This window comes from Dermacentor silvarum, chromosome 1 (genome assembly GCF_013339745.2).
Source record: "Dermacentor silvarum isolate Dsil-2018 chromosome 1, BIME_Dsil_1.4, whole genome shotgun sequence".
Taxonomy (NCBI): Eukaryota; Metazoa; Arthropoda; class Arachnida; order Ixodida; family Ixodidae; genus Dermacentor; species Dermacentor silvarum.
Window position 1 is genome coordinate 322,355,918 of NC_051154.1, and position 18,103 is coordinate 322,374,020.

Sequence of the window (18,103 nt, forward strand, 5' to 3'; positions counted from 1 at the left end):
GAAAGAAATTCAATGCGTTCTGCAGAAGCGAGATATGGCTGTAAACACGGCCTCCGCTGTGCTCCCCATCCTCCTTCCTTGCCTTGCTCTGCGGAGGCTACGGCGGAGTGGGGCCACAACGCTCCGCCTTCAAAATCTTACCGTGGCGCGCAGATCAAATTTCATTTTGCATGTTAACGTAAACGCCAGAACTTACGATTTTGGTGCCTACTACGTGCTAAAACGGAAGCCAAACGCAGTTATCCACAGCGTGCAGCCCGTGGACTCGTGGCGGCAACCCGCGGCGGCCGCGGTGTAGCTGACCGCAGAGACCAATAGCAGCCGCGTATTAGAATGTGCTTATACATAATAAAACACACAGAAGAGAGTGACGATCATGAATTCTGTTGAAACGAGATCGCTTGAGAAAAAGGTAACTTCGTGCTTCGCTTGCGAGCTCCACGCAGCGCCTACGACAGCGAAATTGGGCTGAGATGTTCATAGCAGCGTATTCTACCCGCGGACTATGGTATTTCGCCAAACCGAGGGGTGGTTCAGGCCCCTTATGGACGCACTACGTGAGTGTACGTTTCTTGCGCATTATGAAGACTATCGTCCACTGATGCTGAGCTGTGATGCTTCGCCTTATGGGTTAGGACCAGTTCTTGCGAAGTTCGACGGAAACGGACACGAAATGCCAGTAGCGTTTGCGTCAAGAACACTCGGCAAATGAGAGAGAAACTATTCCCAACTAAATAGAGAAGGGCTTGCAATTGTGTTTGCTGTCACGCATTTTCATCAGTAGATTGCCAGTGGGAAATCTACTCGTAGTGATGACCATAGGTACTTTGGAATAATGTGTCCTAGGAAGCACATTCAGCAAGTATTATCACCCCGGATGCTTCGTTGGTGCGTGATTTTGAGCGCTTATGACTACGAGTGTACCGATAAGAAAAAAAAAACATCAGAATGCGGATGCGCTCAGTCGACTTCTCTGGCTTTCGATGTCCATAGCTTGCGGCACAAGGTGACGTGTCGATCGAAGGTTTGCGCAAACCTTCAATGAATGCCGAGGAGATAGCAAGGCTGACAGTGGAAGTTTCCACGCTTTCGCAAGTTTACAAGGGTACACTTCCAACCCTACAAGAAGGGTACAAGAACTTTCCACGCACGTGGTTGCGTATTATGAGGCACACGAGTTGCGATTCCTAACGCTTTGCTCGCAGTCACTGTGGTGGCATGGATTGGACGCCGACATCGAGACCAAGGTGGGGTTGTGTGAGACATGTCAGATGCACAGCCGTCTTCCTCATGCAGTTGCAATGCCGGAATGGCCCCGTTCAAGTGAACCATGGGAGGTCGTTCATGTTGATTTCGCAGGGCCGGCGAACAACCACAGCTTTTTAATCGTAGTGGATGCCTTCTCCAAGTGGCTTGAAGTAGGACAAGTGAAGTCACAGTCTACTTCCCCATCCACGATGTGCTACGATCACTGTTCGCCACTTTTGGTATGCCGCAAGTGGTAGTTTGTGATAATTGCACATCATTCGTTTCGTCGGAAATGCAAGGCTTCTTCGAATTGAACATGATGAAACACGTAACGTCAGCTCCATACCAGCCGGCTACAAATAGACAAGCAGAGCGCATGGTAACAGAAACGAAGATGGCACTCAAGAAACTGACGGATGGAAGCCTCTCCTACCGGCTGTCACGGTTTTTGTTTAAGCAGCATACGAATTCAGGCCTGCAGAATTTATGTTTGGCAGGCAGCTTCCGTCTCATCTGGATGCGCTACACCCCGGATTAGACACCGAAATGGGAAGGTGAACGACATGAGAAAAGATTATGCGCCAGGTGACAAGGTGTGCATAAAGAATTTCCTCCTAATGCATACCCGGATTTGCCCACTGAACCAGGGATGCGTGAATGAACGCAGCGATCAGAACAATCGCAACCCGTTCCTGACTGTATACCACGCAGTCGTTATGGCCGTGTTCTGAAAGCGCCAGAGCGAGTAGGCATTTGAACAGGTCAACATAAAATTGACTGAGATTATACATCAGCATTTTGACAAGTGAGCGAAGAAGAGGAGAGTGAAGCGGCGCGACCAAGGAATGAGCTCATGACCAAGCAGCCTGCCTTGCAGCGTTCTAAAATGCAATAAAAGGCACTTTACAATACCCAGCTAGACTACGCTTAGCCTGTATGGGATCCACACAACAGGACACTAATAACAATCATTGGTTCCCACAAACGGAAGGGACTGGAATCACTTACCCGCCTCAAGAAAGTAGGTGTGCGTGTTCATGTGTGTGCGTGTGCATGTGTGTGTGTGTGTGTGTGTGTATGTGTGTGTGTGTGTGTGTGCGTGCGTGCGTGCGTGTGTGTGCGTGTACGTGTGTGTGTGCGTGTGCGTGCGTGAAAGAGAGAGAAAGATAGAGTGGAAGAAAGAGAAAAAGAGAAATAGAGTGAAAGAAAGAGATATAGGTCCGTAAGCAACTCACTTTGCTTTTGAAAGTAATCTACGATTCGACACCGCGTAACGTAGCGCCCCTCCTGGTGCTTTCTTTCCCTAAGATGCTTGCACCCCTCTTTAGGTTTAATGTTTGTGCTCCTCATAAACAAGAGTTGGTACAGTGGTGTTTGTTAGAGTCTGTATTCTTCGGCCCGGCTACACCACGGCATAAAAGAACTTCGCAAAAGTGGCAGCACCTGCCGCAAACTTAGTGTCCAAGGTAAATCGCCCGTATGGAATCTATTCTAAGACTTTTATGTGCAATACAACAGCTTTGTCAAGCAAAATCTCTAGCGCAAGTGCCATTGTCATCTGGCAACTTTAAAGTAATCTCTCTGTTTTTTCTTGTTTCGTTTTTCAATGTTTGGTTTTTACGTCCCAGAACCACGATTTTATTATGAGGCACACCGTAGTGGTGGACCTGGAATTATTTTGGACCACCTGGGTATCTTTACGTGCTCGGGACAAGGGCACGTTAAAGATCCCCTGGTGGATCCCCTGGTGGTCATGTAATGCGCGGGACACGGGCGTTTTTGCATTTCGCCCCCATCGAAATGCTGCCGCCTCGGCCGCGATTTGATCCCGCGACCTCGTGCTTAGCAGTGCAACACCAAGCCGCTAAGCCACCACGGCAGGAAATTTTAAAGTTTGCCCACGGGTAAAACGCTTTGCGCAAGGTGCACCGGAAGGATCCCTGGCAAAAAGCCATTCGGAGACATTTGCACGCACCTGGATGCCGAAGTGGCTGCAGAGGAAGAAGTCAAAGTCCAGCGGGTGCGTGACCACGGAGTCGACGGTGGTGCCCGGCGGCACGTTGCGGAACTTGCCGACGCCGTCGCGGTCGCTGGCCGGCATGAATCGCGTGTGGTGGCGCTTCTGCACAACGATGAAGGTGAGTGCCGGCTCGTACGACTCGTTTGGTGACAGCTCCTTGCACGCCAGCCGGATGGCGCTCACCTGCGAGATGGACGAGACGTGCCCTTCTATACACATAGGTCGCCATTTGTTATCCACGGCGGGAGAAGTGACGCCAAGTTGGCTTTAACAGAACGACGAATACCGCTATAGTTGGTGCATGCTCGCTGTTATTTCGCTATTCACACTAACGGGAACAAGACGAACACTGACTAGAAACAAAGACGCACACTGACACGAACAAGGACGCTTCTTCGTGTCAGTTTGTCTTTTTCGGTCCCAGTCGGAGTCCGTCGTGTCTCCGTTAGTGTGCGTGGCGGAAAAACATTAGAGTTTCCTGTGTTAAATCTATTGAAATCTGGCCCTGCAATAGTTCAGATTTACCGCAGGAATGATGTAATATAGCAAGTGGATTAAACAAATGTTTGTGCTTGTGACGTTCTTTTGGTCTTAACAGGCTTTATGTGCCTTTACTACATATAGCCCACATTTCCAAGCAGTCACATTTTTCTGCGCACATGCATAATCATGGAAATTGTTGCATTTGAATTCAATACTGTCTAGAATGTGAGAAAGTTCATAGTCACATAATACCCATGCTTGCCGCGTTTCCAGTAAAAAAAATTAGATTCTGCGGTTTTACGTGCCAAAACTACGAGCTGCTTATGAAACACGCTATAGTAGGGGACTACGGGATAATTTTGACCCCTGGGCTTCTTTAACGTGCACCTAATCTAAGTGCGCGGATGTTTTCTCATTTCGCCCCACTTCAAATGCGGCCGCCATGGCCTGGATTCGAATCCGCGACCTCGTCCTTAGCAGCCCAACATCAGGCCGAGTCGCATTTGGCATTTCCTTCAAGCATTTTTGCAGGAAACTAAGGCGCGTAAACAGCTTCGATGGCTGGATATTCGGTCGTACTACTGCGTAGTTGCAAAAGTCTGACCAAATTAAAAAAAGTCGCAGTTTCGCCCGAAAGGCGAAGCATCTATGGCGATAGCAAATTAGCATAGACAGCTATACGAACTAAGGATAGTAGTTTTACCTAACGTACAAAGTTGTAAAGATTCGCTTACTAACTACATAAACGAGCACGGTGTCACGCGCGCACAGGTAAACATGAACACATCTCGCTCGATGATCGCGGAAATTCGTCAAAACGCTGGAGTAAGAAAGCGCGCCAGCGGCAGCGAGGAAATTTACCTTCGCACTGGCTATCGCTTCAACGCGAACTAAATGGTGAATGCAAAGCCCATGCGAAGCTGCCGGCACTCGGCGCATGTACTTTGTACCTATCGCAGATCGCTTTCAAGATGAGGCTCCCGCGGCGCACACTTCAGCCACATCGCAGATCGCTTTCAAGATAGGCGCCCGCGCGGCCGATCCGTCCGCAGCAGCCGCAAGAGCACGTGACGCTGCGAGACGGATTCTCAATCCGTGCCACAATTTCAGCATTGAGTGTGCAACTCTGCGTGAAACAGTTCATTGGCTCGACTAGCAAGACCGTGTTGCTCTATTTCTTGTCTATATGGTGCTCGAGTGCTATTGAAAGACGCACCGACCCACTATGTTGGACACTCTTACCTCGCGGTTTCGGACTTGGAGGAACTGTCCCTCGCTGACGCCATCGCGGTAGAAGATGATGCGCTCCGGCTTGTGCCTGGTGGCGCGGAAGAAGGCCTTGAGCATGTCCTTCACCATTTCCTTGAGGTCCCTTATGATCTCGACTCGTGCCTTGGCCTCGGCGTGCTCCATCTGGATGCGGACGGCGGCGTGGAACTTGGACGGGATCGAGTCGAGGCTGCCCACGCAGGCGGCGATCGAGGGCCGGATTCTGTCGCCGGGAGACGGGTGGGACACGTCGGCGCCGATGATGATCACGGGCTTCTGGAAAAGCGCGGGCTTCTCTTGCGCCAGGAGGCTGTTGTTGGTGCCGCCCATCTTGGCGTTGATCTTCTGGCATAGGTTCTGCACGAGCGCCGCGTTGCACTTCTTCACAACGTTGTTCTCCAGCAGGCACTGGGTGCGCAGTCCGAGCTCGGTCTCGGCGACCTGCTTGATCTCGGCGTAATTGGTCGTCTTGGCGATCACGATGACGACCATCTGCAGCTTGCTGTGCTTCTGCTGCTGCTCGGCCAGGATGGAGCGGATGGAACGCCGGTTGTGGTCGGGCGCCGATACCTCGAGCGGCTGGTCGATGCGCATGCCCAGCTCGAGGCCGATGCGCGTCAGCATCTTGACGAAGTTTTCGAGGCTGTCGCGCTGCGCGAACCGGCTCAGGCTGACCAATGTCCAGCGGTCCATGGTGGCCGGCTTGTAGAAGTGCTGTCCACGAAGCTCCCACGTGCCCTCGCGCGGCTTGCTCAGGGAGTTGTTCGCGAACACCAACGAAGGGGGCTCGAGCACTCGGCCCTTGAGCTGCGTTGGATCGGTGCTGATCTTGATGTTGAACTCGCGCTGGTAATCCTCGGTGCCATTGACCAGGTCGCACACGGACTGGCGGATCTCCTGCAAAATCGCGATGAAGCGTGAAAATTTATTCGCGCGAACACGGCGATGCTGACGAGTACGGACTTGGCTCTCATGCGGCTGACCCTTGTATACAGAGTACTTATTTTCTCAAGACACGTACCAACAGTCTTCGGCTAATTTGGGTTTAGTTCCCACAAATTAGAATTTCAGGTATCTCAAGCAGCCTAAGAATGCGATACTATATATACAGGGTGTTTCTACGAATACTAAACATCATTTCAATATAGCCGTTTTGAAATAATAGAACAGTTCCTTCTGAGACATGCCTTAAGTGGTGACGACCATGAGGTGACGGGTGTTACATGATAAATAGTCGGCAATCAACAATTCATAAATTTACTTATGCTTTTAGTTTCAGCTGGCTCATGGTAATGGGGAATTAAAGCTATCTCTCCGTGCAAGCCATATCAACTCTTGGATTTGGGAAAAATGCGATTACCCGCGCAACTGTGGCACAACGAAATTCGACCATCAGTGCGCGCGAAACCTAAACTGGGAGGCTGCAGCAACCGAAAGCTGCGCCACTCGAGGCGATGTTCTGTTCACGTCCCCAAGCAGCGCTGGCTCCCCGCTTATGGGTCTAAAACTAAATGAGCATAAAAGCCAATTATATTTTCTTCATTAGAGACTAATTAACCACGTATCACGGCATGCATCCGAAGGAACCGTCTTTAAATTCAAAACGGCAATTTTTAATTATTACGTAAAGTGTTCGTAGATACACCCCGTATACAAAGTTTCTGACAGTTAGTGCTCGGATATATTAGGATAGGTTACTCTCCCCCTTATGTTCGCCGAATGCAGAGACTGGCTAGGGCGAACACAACGAATACCTGGAAGCGCTTGGAAGGCGGTTTGGCCGTGCGCTTGATCATCTCGGCGGTCTGGTTTTCGTCGAGCTTCTTGCGGCAGTGCTGGCCCTCAACCATCTCGCACACCTCGAGCGGAATGAAGACCGGGTGCTCGAGGCTCCCACTCTGCACGCAAGGAAAGTGCGGGTACGCCAGGCGGCTGTAGCGCTTCCCGAAGTACTCGGCCACGGAAGTCCTCTTGCCACCCTCGCTGAAGAAGATCTCCTTTGCCGACTCCTTGGTGACGCGCACGACCTTGTACTTGCGCGGGTAAGGCAGGTGCGTGACCTTGATGCGCAGCCCCTTCAACTCCTTGTTAAGCCGCGCGTGGTGGAAATCGCGGAGCTGCTTGAAGTCGGCGGGCGCCATCTCGCGCCGGTTGTCGCTGAAGATCTTGCACATAAAGCTTACCAGCGGAAGAGACTCGTAGAAGGCGGTCGCCGACATGTCCACGTTCAACATGGGCTTCCACTGGGCCGGACGCACGCTCGTGTAGTAGCCGAACCAGACCTCGCGGCCGCCGCCCAGCGCGTTCAGCTCGTGCGGCGGGGGCGGTTTGAAGAAGGACCGGCCGACGGGCGTCATCTTCATCGATGGTCTGTGGCGAACAATGATGTCGATTGCCTGCAGCACCTCCTGCGGCACAGTGTTGACGCGATTCTGGTACACGGCGTGCAGGGCGTCCAGGTTCACCGTGGCCGCGTACTGGATCTTGACGATGAACTTCTGGATCCTCTGGTCCTCGTTCAGGTCGACGGAGAAGGTGCGCTCGCGGAAGTTGAGCTGGTGTCGCGTGTACAGGTTCTTGCGGCCGTCGAAAGCCGGGATGCAGTTGGAAAGATCGTGTCGGTACTTCCGGATGAGCAGCTCGATTACTAGCCGGTTGATCTTGGTGCTGAGGCAGCGGTACTTTTTCTGCTCGGGCACCTTGGCCCTCGCGGAGGTCTCGGAGTAGATGTCCACGTCGTAGTGATAGACGTTGCCGTCGGGGATCTCGATGTTGAAGTGGTTGGCGACCAACTGGATCGGCCGGCCAAACTTCCCGTGCGCGGGCCGCCGAGGAAAGTGCGAAGGAAGGGACCTTTCCATCTCCTGCAACACAATTGTGCGAGTTTCACCAATATAGAGAGCTAATCGAGTTTTAGCTTGAACGTAAACGTGTTATATACGAAATAATAGACGAGAATATTAGACGAGTAAACTTTCGCCCGACGGCGCTACTGCGACTTCTGACAGCGGCGCCGATGTGGAAAAGTCAGGCCGCGCGGTCGCGCCGTCGCGCAGTTTCCGCGTTGTTTACAATGTTGTGAAGTCCGAGGGTCCGAGAGGCCACGTACGAAGGTCCCATGGCCGGTGTCGTGCCAAGTGCCGGGAGAAGAAGATATCCAGAGAGTTGAGAAAAGCGTTTTATACACATATGTACATGTTTTAAGACCAGGGCTTTATGGTGATCGGAGCTTACTACAATCTAAGTCCTTGCATGTTCGAGCGACCCTCACAACATGCACTCAAGCTCAGCTTTTCATGCAGTTAATTTCCGCCTTTCACTCGTTGAAGGAGTTCACTGTAGTTCTTTTCGGCCAATAACGATCTTCGGCCAGTCTTTGGCCAATAACGATCTCCGCCCATGATGTGGCACCGTTCCGCCGGGCTCAGACTCCAATGTCGCCTGATCGCCCCCGCACACCAGGCAACGGGTGCCAACTTGGGAATCAAACCTCGACGTGGTTTTCGTGGGAAAGCTTGAGGTGACGGTGAGTTTGACAGGCTCCCAAGACTGACCTTCGCAGAAGCCACCGTTTCCAGGAAAGGTGGCTGCTGCTCTCGTCTCGTAAGGAGGCTCCAGGCTTGCGCGTCACAGTCTGCGCCGGGCCTCGTTGTAGTTAGTCCGGGCGGGTGCTGGTGCTTCCCGGAAGCACCTCAAAAGCAACGTTGTCGTCTTAGCGCCGCCCGAGGCTGATGACTCATTGCATCCTGGGGTCCCAGAATTCGTCTCGCCCATCAGCTCTGCGCAGTGGAACGGCCGAAGACGCGAGACATAATTGCTCGTTCATTCGCCCCAGGTGACGCTGAATTAGTCGCCAGCTCCTTGGCCTCGAGAAAATGACAAAGCGTGAACAGCACTCCACAGCTGCACGTCTGCCAGTGAAGCATTCTTTGTCCCGAGGGACCGTCAAGCACAAAAACATTGTTTCGCCCGCGATTTCCTACGCGGCTCGTGCTCACGGCGCGCCGTTTTCGACGGTGACACATCGCCTGCTTGCGCAAGAGCGATCCAAAGATTGCAATGCGGTTTCAAGAAGGTTCCCGACGCTGACAGCTTTTGTCGTGGCGGCAACCTTAAGAAAAAGGAGCGTCTGCTTCCACACGTGTACGGCGTTGAACAAATTGTCGACGGTGATGCGACAGTGAAAGCCAAGTGCGTGTTGCCGGTGCCTGACAACATCGTATACGACGTCCAGTTAGAGGTATATACACGGAGTTCAGTGATTTAGTCACTTTTATTTCGCTATGATGCAGTCACAAAGCGGTCATGCATGCTTGTACAGATGTGCAGTGACTATTGCCGTTGGTTTCGTTGGTAGCTGGGCGCGCACACACAGCTGCTTTCATTTTAGCTCCCAGGGAGTGTCTTCAGCACTGTGAGCACAGAAAGAACGCATGCATTAGGCACCAATAAGCATGGCACCACACTCACGAGAAAGACCCTCTTCTTATTCTCAGTAACGTGGCCTAGCGTATAGCTCATTATAGCCTCCCAATTAGGTTCAGGCAGAGTCACAAATTAAGACGTTTTTGGCAAACTGTACACGCCTTTAACATGCACTGATTAGGAGATGTTGCGGGAATCCTCCGGTCCTATGACCGCCGCACGCGCAGCGAACGTCGCGTCAGACGCATGCGCGCCAGGGAGAGTTGGGAGAGGGGAAAGTTTCCTTCCGCGGGCGGCGCACGGGAATCGCAAGCGCTATCAGCGCCACCGGGTGGGTCACGTGAGATCCCGCTGACATCGCCCGGGTCTCTTTTGTCCCCAACAAGCGGCGATAGCGGAAGTCTCCGCCACCGCTCCCGTATTCCCGCACGTGGTTAGTCAACCGCGTTCTTGCCGCGGCAAAAGCCGTGGCCACCTGTATTCCCCAGCTGGTAAATCGCAAGCCCTTCTTTACCTAGTATAGTATTCTCTTCGAGGGAACCCTCAGTGATATCAGCAATATAGCGAGCTGGTCTGCTTGAAGTGTTAGTTGTAGTCGTAATAAATGCTTTCCTATTGTACACGTGGTTGTCGTCTATTGTTTCCTCGATCTTGTACCGGACCGCGGTTGATACGCAGGTATGCGCCAACCGCGGGGTTCGGTGTGCCGAGGAGAGCCGTGGGCAATGGCCTCATATCCTGACAATGTTAGTGCCTGTAACTTGTGCTGCCTACTAGTCACAGAACATCATTGCATGGCACGAACAGAACAGAATTGATATAACGCTAAAGCAGTTTACTTTCCAGAGTACACAAAAACCTCACAGCGCACCAGCCACAACACTCATCTGCACAAAATTAACAATGTAAGTACTACAAATGCGCATAATGCTTTATATCATGCTGTATAAATATTTAATATATACCACGCCTTATTCAATGCAGATGTTAAGAGTCATTGCAACTCACTGCATTAGAGAGCAAGGTATCTTTTCACTGCACATGAAAAATAACTCGTACAGACTGCTCCGCGAAATGAACCCAGACCACGGTAACCAGGGACAACCTTAGGACCAGCAGCACGAGCGCAAGCATTAGCGATACATGCCTCATCAAAGCAAATCTAGTTTTTTCGTCGAGCGAACGTCCCCGTCGCAGCTAAAGTAAGCTCAAATCGATGACCGGCTACCACATGAAACGAAGATTCTTGGCAGGAAGAGTGAATCAGGTAATAATGTGCAAGGTGGCAATTACCTTAAATCATGATTGGATATTGTGAACCTATAAAGCATGGCCAAGCTACAAACGTAACGCGCACGTCTCGAGCGGCTGCTTTCCGATCTACCGCTTACCGACGCAGGCGACGACTGCGGCTTGCATTAAATACGGACTGCTACCATACAAAAGATAAGCAGCGCGCGGCCTCTTTCGTTACCTGCACTAGTAATTTAGGACGCAGCGTTTGGAAAAGGGAAATAATTCTTTTGAGCTCGTGCTTGCCTATGGCGAGTGAGCGCACAGTACAATAAATTAAATCGAGGGTTTTCAATCAATCATTTATTATTATACAGTAATATTGTGACGAAGCAATAGTAATACAGAAGGAGGTCCCAAAGTAAGAACTGTCAGGGGGACCTCCTGTTAGTACATGCATAAAAATGTCGAACATACGATTAGCAACTAAGCTAAAATAGCAGTAAAATACAAATCAATATAACCAATGTCAATAAATAAAATCATATCGCATAAGCCTTAAGATTATGGAAAAATACAAATCAGCATATTAGAAGTAATGAATCAAACATCTGGTATTTTAAGATTTGACAGAAATGAGCAAGAATAATTATATTTTGAAATACACATGTAAGTACAAACATAAGAATAATTCAACAGGCGTATAATGCTTAAATAACGGCAACAGTGTGCAATTCATCGCACCAACAAAATGAATGTGTAAACTGATAATACTATGGGAACACAAACCGAGAAACGCAATGAGACGTGGATACACCATAATGTGGACGCGCACACACACACACACACACACACACACACACACACACACACACACACACACACACACACACGCACACACACACACACGCACACGCACACACACGCACACACACGCACACGCACACACACGCACACACACACACACGCACACACACACACACACACACACACACACACGCACACACACGCACACACACACACACACACGCACACACACGCACACACACACACACACACACACACGCGCGCGCGCACGCACACAAGTAGCTTGGCATCAATCTTCAGTCAAACTTATCATGGAATCATCTTATTAATCTTACCCTTGCCTCTTCAAAACGTACTCTCGGACTTATTAAACATAACATGAAAGAAGCCCCACTGCATGTTAAAAAGACTAGCGTACGCAACATTAATCCGTCCTAAACTAGAATACGCGCCTGCCATTTGGGATCCGGAACAAACTTCTATCATTAGTAACATCGAAGCCTTGCAAAACCGTGCTGCGTGATTTATTTTTTCAGATTATTCACGTTACACCAGCGTCACCTCGTTAAAGAATAACGCTGAGTTGGACAATTTCTCGCCTATCACTTTTCTCGCCTATCACTTTTCCATAAGCTTTATCACCATCCATCATTTCATGATGATTTTTTTCATGTCACCACCAGGTATCTTTCCACGCCGTGACCAATCCATACAAAGTCTTGAAGCATTAACTGCCAGTCATCCCATTATGCATATTCCTTGTTACCGCGCACAATAACTGAATGGAACACCTTACCATCAGACATTGCCACGCAACCAGACTTGACTAAGTTTCAAGATTTATTTCGCTCACGACTTGTCAACTAATCTCATTATTATTTTGGGACAGTGTATTCGATGTTTGTTGTTTTGCTTTTGATTACAGTTGCCTTATGTTCTCCTAATCTGTACTAATGTTTTCTATGAAATAATTGTGACTTATTTTGTATATTACCAATGTTTCACACTATTACTTTTGTTATATTCTCTTGTTTTTAGTATGATGTATAATCTATGGCCAGTGCCTATCTGTATAATCTATAATAGCCGCCAGTCATAGCGGGATACAATATCCACAAATTTCACAGAAACGAAAGAAAATTTATTAATCATTTTATGTTTGCATTTAGTTTTATTTCGTGCCAAAACCACGAAATCATTATGAGGCACGCTGTAATGGCGGTCTTGGGAATTATTTTTACCACCGGGGGTTCCTTCAATCAAGTACATGCACGGTTACAAGGGTGTTCTTGCATTTCGCCCTCATGAAAATGCGGCCGCCGTGGCCGGGAATTGAGCTCGCGTCGTCGAGCTTAGCGGCGCAACACGTATGCATTTACTGCTAAGCTAACACGGCGGATGTCACTGTACAATTAAACTATGCGACACGACTAAACAAACGGCCATGCGCTAAAAAAAGAGGCATATTACTATTGCGTTTTTATCGAGCGGTTGTGATATTGCACGCGAATGCGAAAATAAGTGACTTACTTGGCGCTCTGCAGTTTCCATGCTTGTCGTCTGTCCTCGTACAACCTCCCCGAAATTCTGTAGTACTTCCCGGGCACCCTTCGACCTTTCGTGTTTTCGAGGCTGTTGTGTGGCAATCAACAACACAGCAGTACTGCTTGCCACCTTTCCTGGTTGATGAGGTCGCGCTCACCATCGCGAAAACAACGCGCACGAGCGCTCGCACCGTGCAGAACACGGGCGCGCGCTGGCACAGCGACGACCTTCGATACTTCCATCGGTCCGCTAGGGGAGCATTCGGCGCTGGTGCTGCGCGGGCAAACTTTAGGTAGTCTCGTCTATTGACACTTTTCGTGACGATCCCGTGGGCACTGCCACGTTTGCTCACGTGGGGACGCGTCCATTGCTTGCCTCAGCTGCCTCCGTGTTTGCAATGGCTGTACATGACGGCCGGTGCGACTCAGGAAACCTCTGCTTCGGGAGATGTCGTAGACGCTGACTGGGTGGTCGACACAAAGCTTTGGCCACAGCTTCAGAGGACATGTAAAGGTGCTTTCGAAGCTCATAAGCTTTCTCCCAACAGCGCGAGCTGAGTATATGAGGCGAAAAATGTATTCCTAGCTTTTCGCTTGGGAATGGAATCAGGATCACTGTGTTTTGCTCCTTGTTCTTTATTTGGCAAATACTTGGAAGCAGCGGCGTGTCAGGTTTCTGAGTCAGTGAAGTTCGCAGGTGCCGCCACTATATGATTATTTTTCTAACTAATCACTCGTGGGTGGGGTCAGTTGCAATAGATTTGTTCTTGCTGCACACAAGGCTTGTAACGTAGCTGTTCTGTTCTTTGTAATAGCTGGCAGCAAATATGTAGTATCGCTAGCAACTCGCTAACTCCTGGGGACCGTCACGAAACATTCAGCTTCGACCATTCGTGTGCTGTCGGTATAGTCGCTGTTACCCATGCTTTGGCGCATTAATTCAAGTGTGCGCCCATTCCCATATTTTTAATACGTTGGCGATAGGGTGCGCATAAGTTTGCGTGCAAGTTGGGGTAGATGTGTGCAGATAACGTGCCCCATACGTACTATGCCAGGAAGCGACGCTACTCCCTTTGTGATTGTTTAACGAGCGGTACTCACTCTTGCCGACGTTATGGGGGTTGAAGTCTTTGGATGTTAGCGATATAACGTTAGCGATACAGCGCTGACATGAATTTTTGTGAAGTGATTTTTTTATCCGCGAGGAAAGTCGTACATTGAGAAGGGCGGGCAACAGATGCTGTCCGTATGTAGCAATGGTCCCTGAACTTGGACTCACACATTCATTCTATTCTTTAATATGCCAGCCAACGTTTTTGCAGCCAAATACGGCAGATGTCTTCAGTCCACCACTCCACATTTTGCTGCAAGAATGGGGCACAGTGCTTGAGCGAAAACCCAGTTGCATTTCCGACCGCTGATCGCTTGGAAACAGGGCAGAAGCGGTAATGGTTTCGTATTCGTGAGAATTCGCTGAGGCAACGTATGGCGCGCGGCCGAAAGCGCCATCTCGTTTCTCGAGAACAAACTGCTCCGCGAAAAGGGTCAATAGCAAACTAGCAAAGGACACGCTGTACGCGTGCCTCACAGCCCGTTCCACGCCACCGTTGCCGCCACCGTTTACTCAGCGTATGCGCACATTGAAGCAAGCTGTTGAGTGATTTCCACGTGCCCCGGCAGACGGCGCACGCGAAGAGAGAAGCAGGAATGTGAAGATATCCACCCAGATACCAGTTTACGCTCCTCTGGCCTTTTTGAAGTCCTTGGGTTTCGAGATAGCAGGGCTAAAGTAAACATGCCCGTAATAGAGGTTTATAAGAGGTGATTGGAGGTTTGGTGCCAGAAAGGTAGGGAGACCACAAACAACGCAGACCTACAAAAACAGAGTTCCCAGTAATGGTTCAAAAATTTTGATGCTGGGAATTCTTTGCATCTGTGTGTTTTCTCAAAAAGATAGGTAGGTCATTCGGCAAAATAAGAAGAGCTTGGTGGCACAACCCACCACCCCCGTTTCAAAGGGGACGCTCATAACATCCATCCATCCAGCAGAAGGCAACGAGAAAGCATGTGCGAAAGAGTGAAGAGTAGCTGAAGGAGAGGGCAAAGGAATGAGCTATAGACCCCCAGCGTTCGCGTTGCACGGTTTGTACCGAGCGAATGCGCTGCACGGAGTTGGCTCTCCTTTTCGTCCTACTCCGTGGCTCGGGCCAAACTCCGGCGTTGCTTATTTAAGCAGAAATTCTTTTCTCAGATAAAGGCGAAGCAGATTTTAATGAAATGTGCTGCATTTGAGAGATAAAGTGTAGTTAGTATTGGAAGCGAAAATTTAATTTAGGGTCTGAATTGTTTTGCGGGAATTGCCGGACGTCTACATGTCTGGAAAAAATGATAGCGCGAAATTTACGAATTCGTAACTCTCCACCAAGAACAGATATCGCAGTTCGGTAAACTGCATCTAAATGGGACAAATTTGGCGCGTTAATTTACAGCTTACGTGTATTTGTTACATTACAAAGTTCACAAGAGTATTGCAAAAGTTCGCACATTTTAGTGGTGTACTTAAAATTCATGTATAATACAACAATTTCGTCTGCTTTAGATGTAATGTAAGATGCAATTCACAGAATTGTGATGGACGTTCTTTTTATGAAAGGTGTACAATTGTTAGTTTCGTTTTCTGAAAATTTTTGCTATTTGCACAAATTTTTATTAAATTGAAAGCCTAAATCGAAAGTCCTCTTTCAAGAGGATTCAGATTTTACGTTGCTTTTACATGCAACAAATGTGATGAAATTCGGCGCAGTGGTTGCCGATAAAAACGAGTTCTCCTTTCCCGTGTATTTAATAGAAGCCCCCAAGCTAAAGCTTCATCTTAAAATGGTTTTATTCAAAAGGCTTAGAAAACAGCGCCTAAAGAAATAGTACAAAAATTAGCAACAAAATTTTCTGATCTTGGCCGAAATATCACTGCTATTGCTTAATTGAAATTGAATTCTGAGGTTATCCGTGCGAAAACAACGATATGATTATGAGGTACGTCGTAGTGAGAAACTCCGGATTAATGCTGACCATCTGGAGTTCTTTAAGGTTCACCTAAATCTAAATATAGGAACGTATTTTGCATTTGGCCTGCCCGAAACGAAGCCGCACGCGATTCGGGGAGGCGAACCCACGACCTCGAGCTTGGCGGCGCAGCGCCTTAGCCACTAGGCTTATCGTGGCCCGTTCCTGCTGGTATTAGTCGGTGTTTTACAGGATGGCCCAACTCTCTATCATGCACCAAGATCTAAAAATATGCAAATGCCACGTAGCTGGACAGAAACCAAGGTAGTGCTCTTTGCCGTCGCTTAGAGATACTCGGAATACTTTTTGCATTCCTGCCTAATTACATAATTAGTCTTCATTATTTGCTGACCTTCTCAAATATTATGATTAGATTAAAAGTGTCAATGAGAAAATTGCAGAGCAGCACGAAAAACTCCCGATACAGCTTTGTGTTGCTCAATACGTGCTACATAAAAGTGTTTTTTCGAAGCATGAGAGAATACACGCAGTGCCTTAGCGGCCAGTCACACGGCAATTTTGCATGTATTCCCAGGCTTCTTTCACACTCGGAAAAGCACTTTTATGTAGCGCGTATTGAGCAACAGAAATCTGTATTGGGAGTTTTTCATGTTGATCTGCAATTTTCTCATCGACACATTTCATTATTATAGTTCAGAAGTTGATTGAATAATAAAGAGTTATTATGTAATTTGGCGGAGTGCAAAGAAATCATCTGAGTATCTCCAAGCGACCGCAAACATTACCTTGGTTCTATCCAGCTACGTTCCATTTCATCATCATCATCATGAGCCTATTCATGTCCACTGCAGGACGAAGGCCTTTCCCTGTGATCTCCAATTACCCCTGTCATGTGCTTCATCACCCCACCTAGTTTTCTGCCGTCCTCGACTGCGCTTCCCTTCTCTTGGTATATATTCTGTAACTCTAATGGTCCACCGGTTATCCATCCTACGCTTTACATGGCCTGCCCAGCTCCATTTCTTCCGCTTAATGTCAACTAGAATATCGGCTATCCCCGTTTGTTCTCTGACCCACACCGATCTCTTCCTGTCTCTTAACGTTAGGCCTAACATTTACCGTTCCATCGCTCTTTGTGCGGTCCTTAACTTGTTCTCGAGCTTCTTTGTTAACCTCCAAGTTTCTGCCCCATATTTTAGCACCGGTAGAATGCAATGATTGTACACTTTGCTCTTCAATGACAGTGGTAAGCTCCCATTCATGATTTGGCCATGCCTGCCGTATGCACTCCAACCCAATTTTATTCTTCCGTAAGTTTATTTCTCATCATCAGTGTCCCCTGTGAGTAATTGAACTAGATAAACGTACTCCTTTACACACTCTAGAGCCTGACTGGCGATCCTGAATTCTTGTTCTCCTGCGAGGCTATTGAACACTATTTTTCTCTTGTGCATATTAATATTCAACTCCACTCTTCCACTTTCTCGGTTAAGGTCCTCATTCATTTGCTGTAATTCGTCCCCGTTATTGGTGAATAGGACAATGTCATCTGCAAATCGGAGGTTGCTGAGGTATTCGCCATTGATCTTCATTCCTAAGCTTTCCCAGTTTAAGAGCTTGAATACTTCTAAGCATGCAGTGAATAGCATTTGAGAGATTGTGTCTCCTTGCCTGACCCCTTTCTTGATAGGTATATTTCAACTTTTCTTGTGAAGAACCAAAGTTGCTGTGCAATCCTTGTAGATATTTGCCAAGGTGTTCACGTATGCCTCCTGTACTCCTTGATTACGCAATGCCTCGATGACTGCTTGTATCTCTACTGAATCAAATGCTTTTTCATAATATATGAAAGCCATACAGAGAGGTTGGTTGCACTCCGCAGATTTCTCTATTACCTGATTTATGACATGGATATTATCCATCGAAGAATATCCCTTCCTGAAGCCAGCCTGTTCTCTTGGTTGGCGGAAGTCAAGTGTTGCCCTGATTCTATTGGAAATGATATTGAATATTTTATACAATACTGAAAGCAAGCTAACGGGCCTATAAT

General features: G+C 48.5%; 1 protein-coding gene across 1 annotated transcript in view; it reads right to left on the reverse strand.

Annotated features, from left to right (window-relative positions):
• Positions 1-18,103, reverse strand: part of LOC119442873 (protein argonaute-4) — a 55,152-nt gene that overhangs the window by 26,424 nt on the left and 10,625 nt on the right. Inside the window, exons 3-5 of the mRNA XM_049661920.1 lie at positions 6,775-7,884; positions 4,994-5,917; positions 3,224-3,451 (exon numbers count right to left, since the gene is read on the reverse strand). Coding sequence (XP_049517877.1) covers positions 3,224-3,451; positions 4,994-5,917; positions 6,775-7,884 — 2,262 coding nt within the window. The remainder of the gene's footprint in view (positions 1-3,223; positions 3,452-4,993; positions 5,918-6,774; positions 7,885-18,103) is intronic.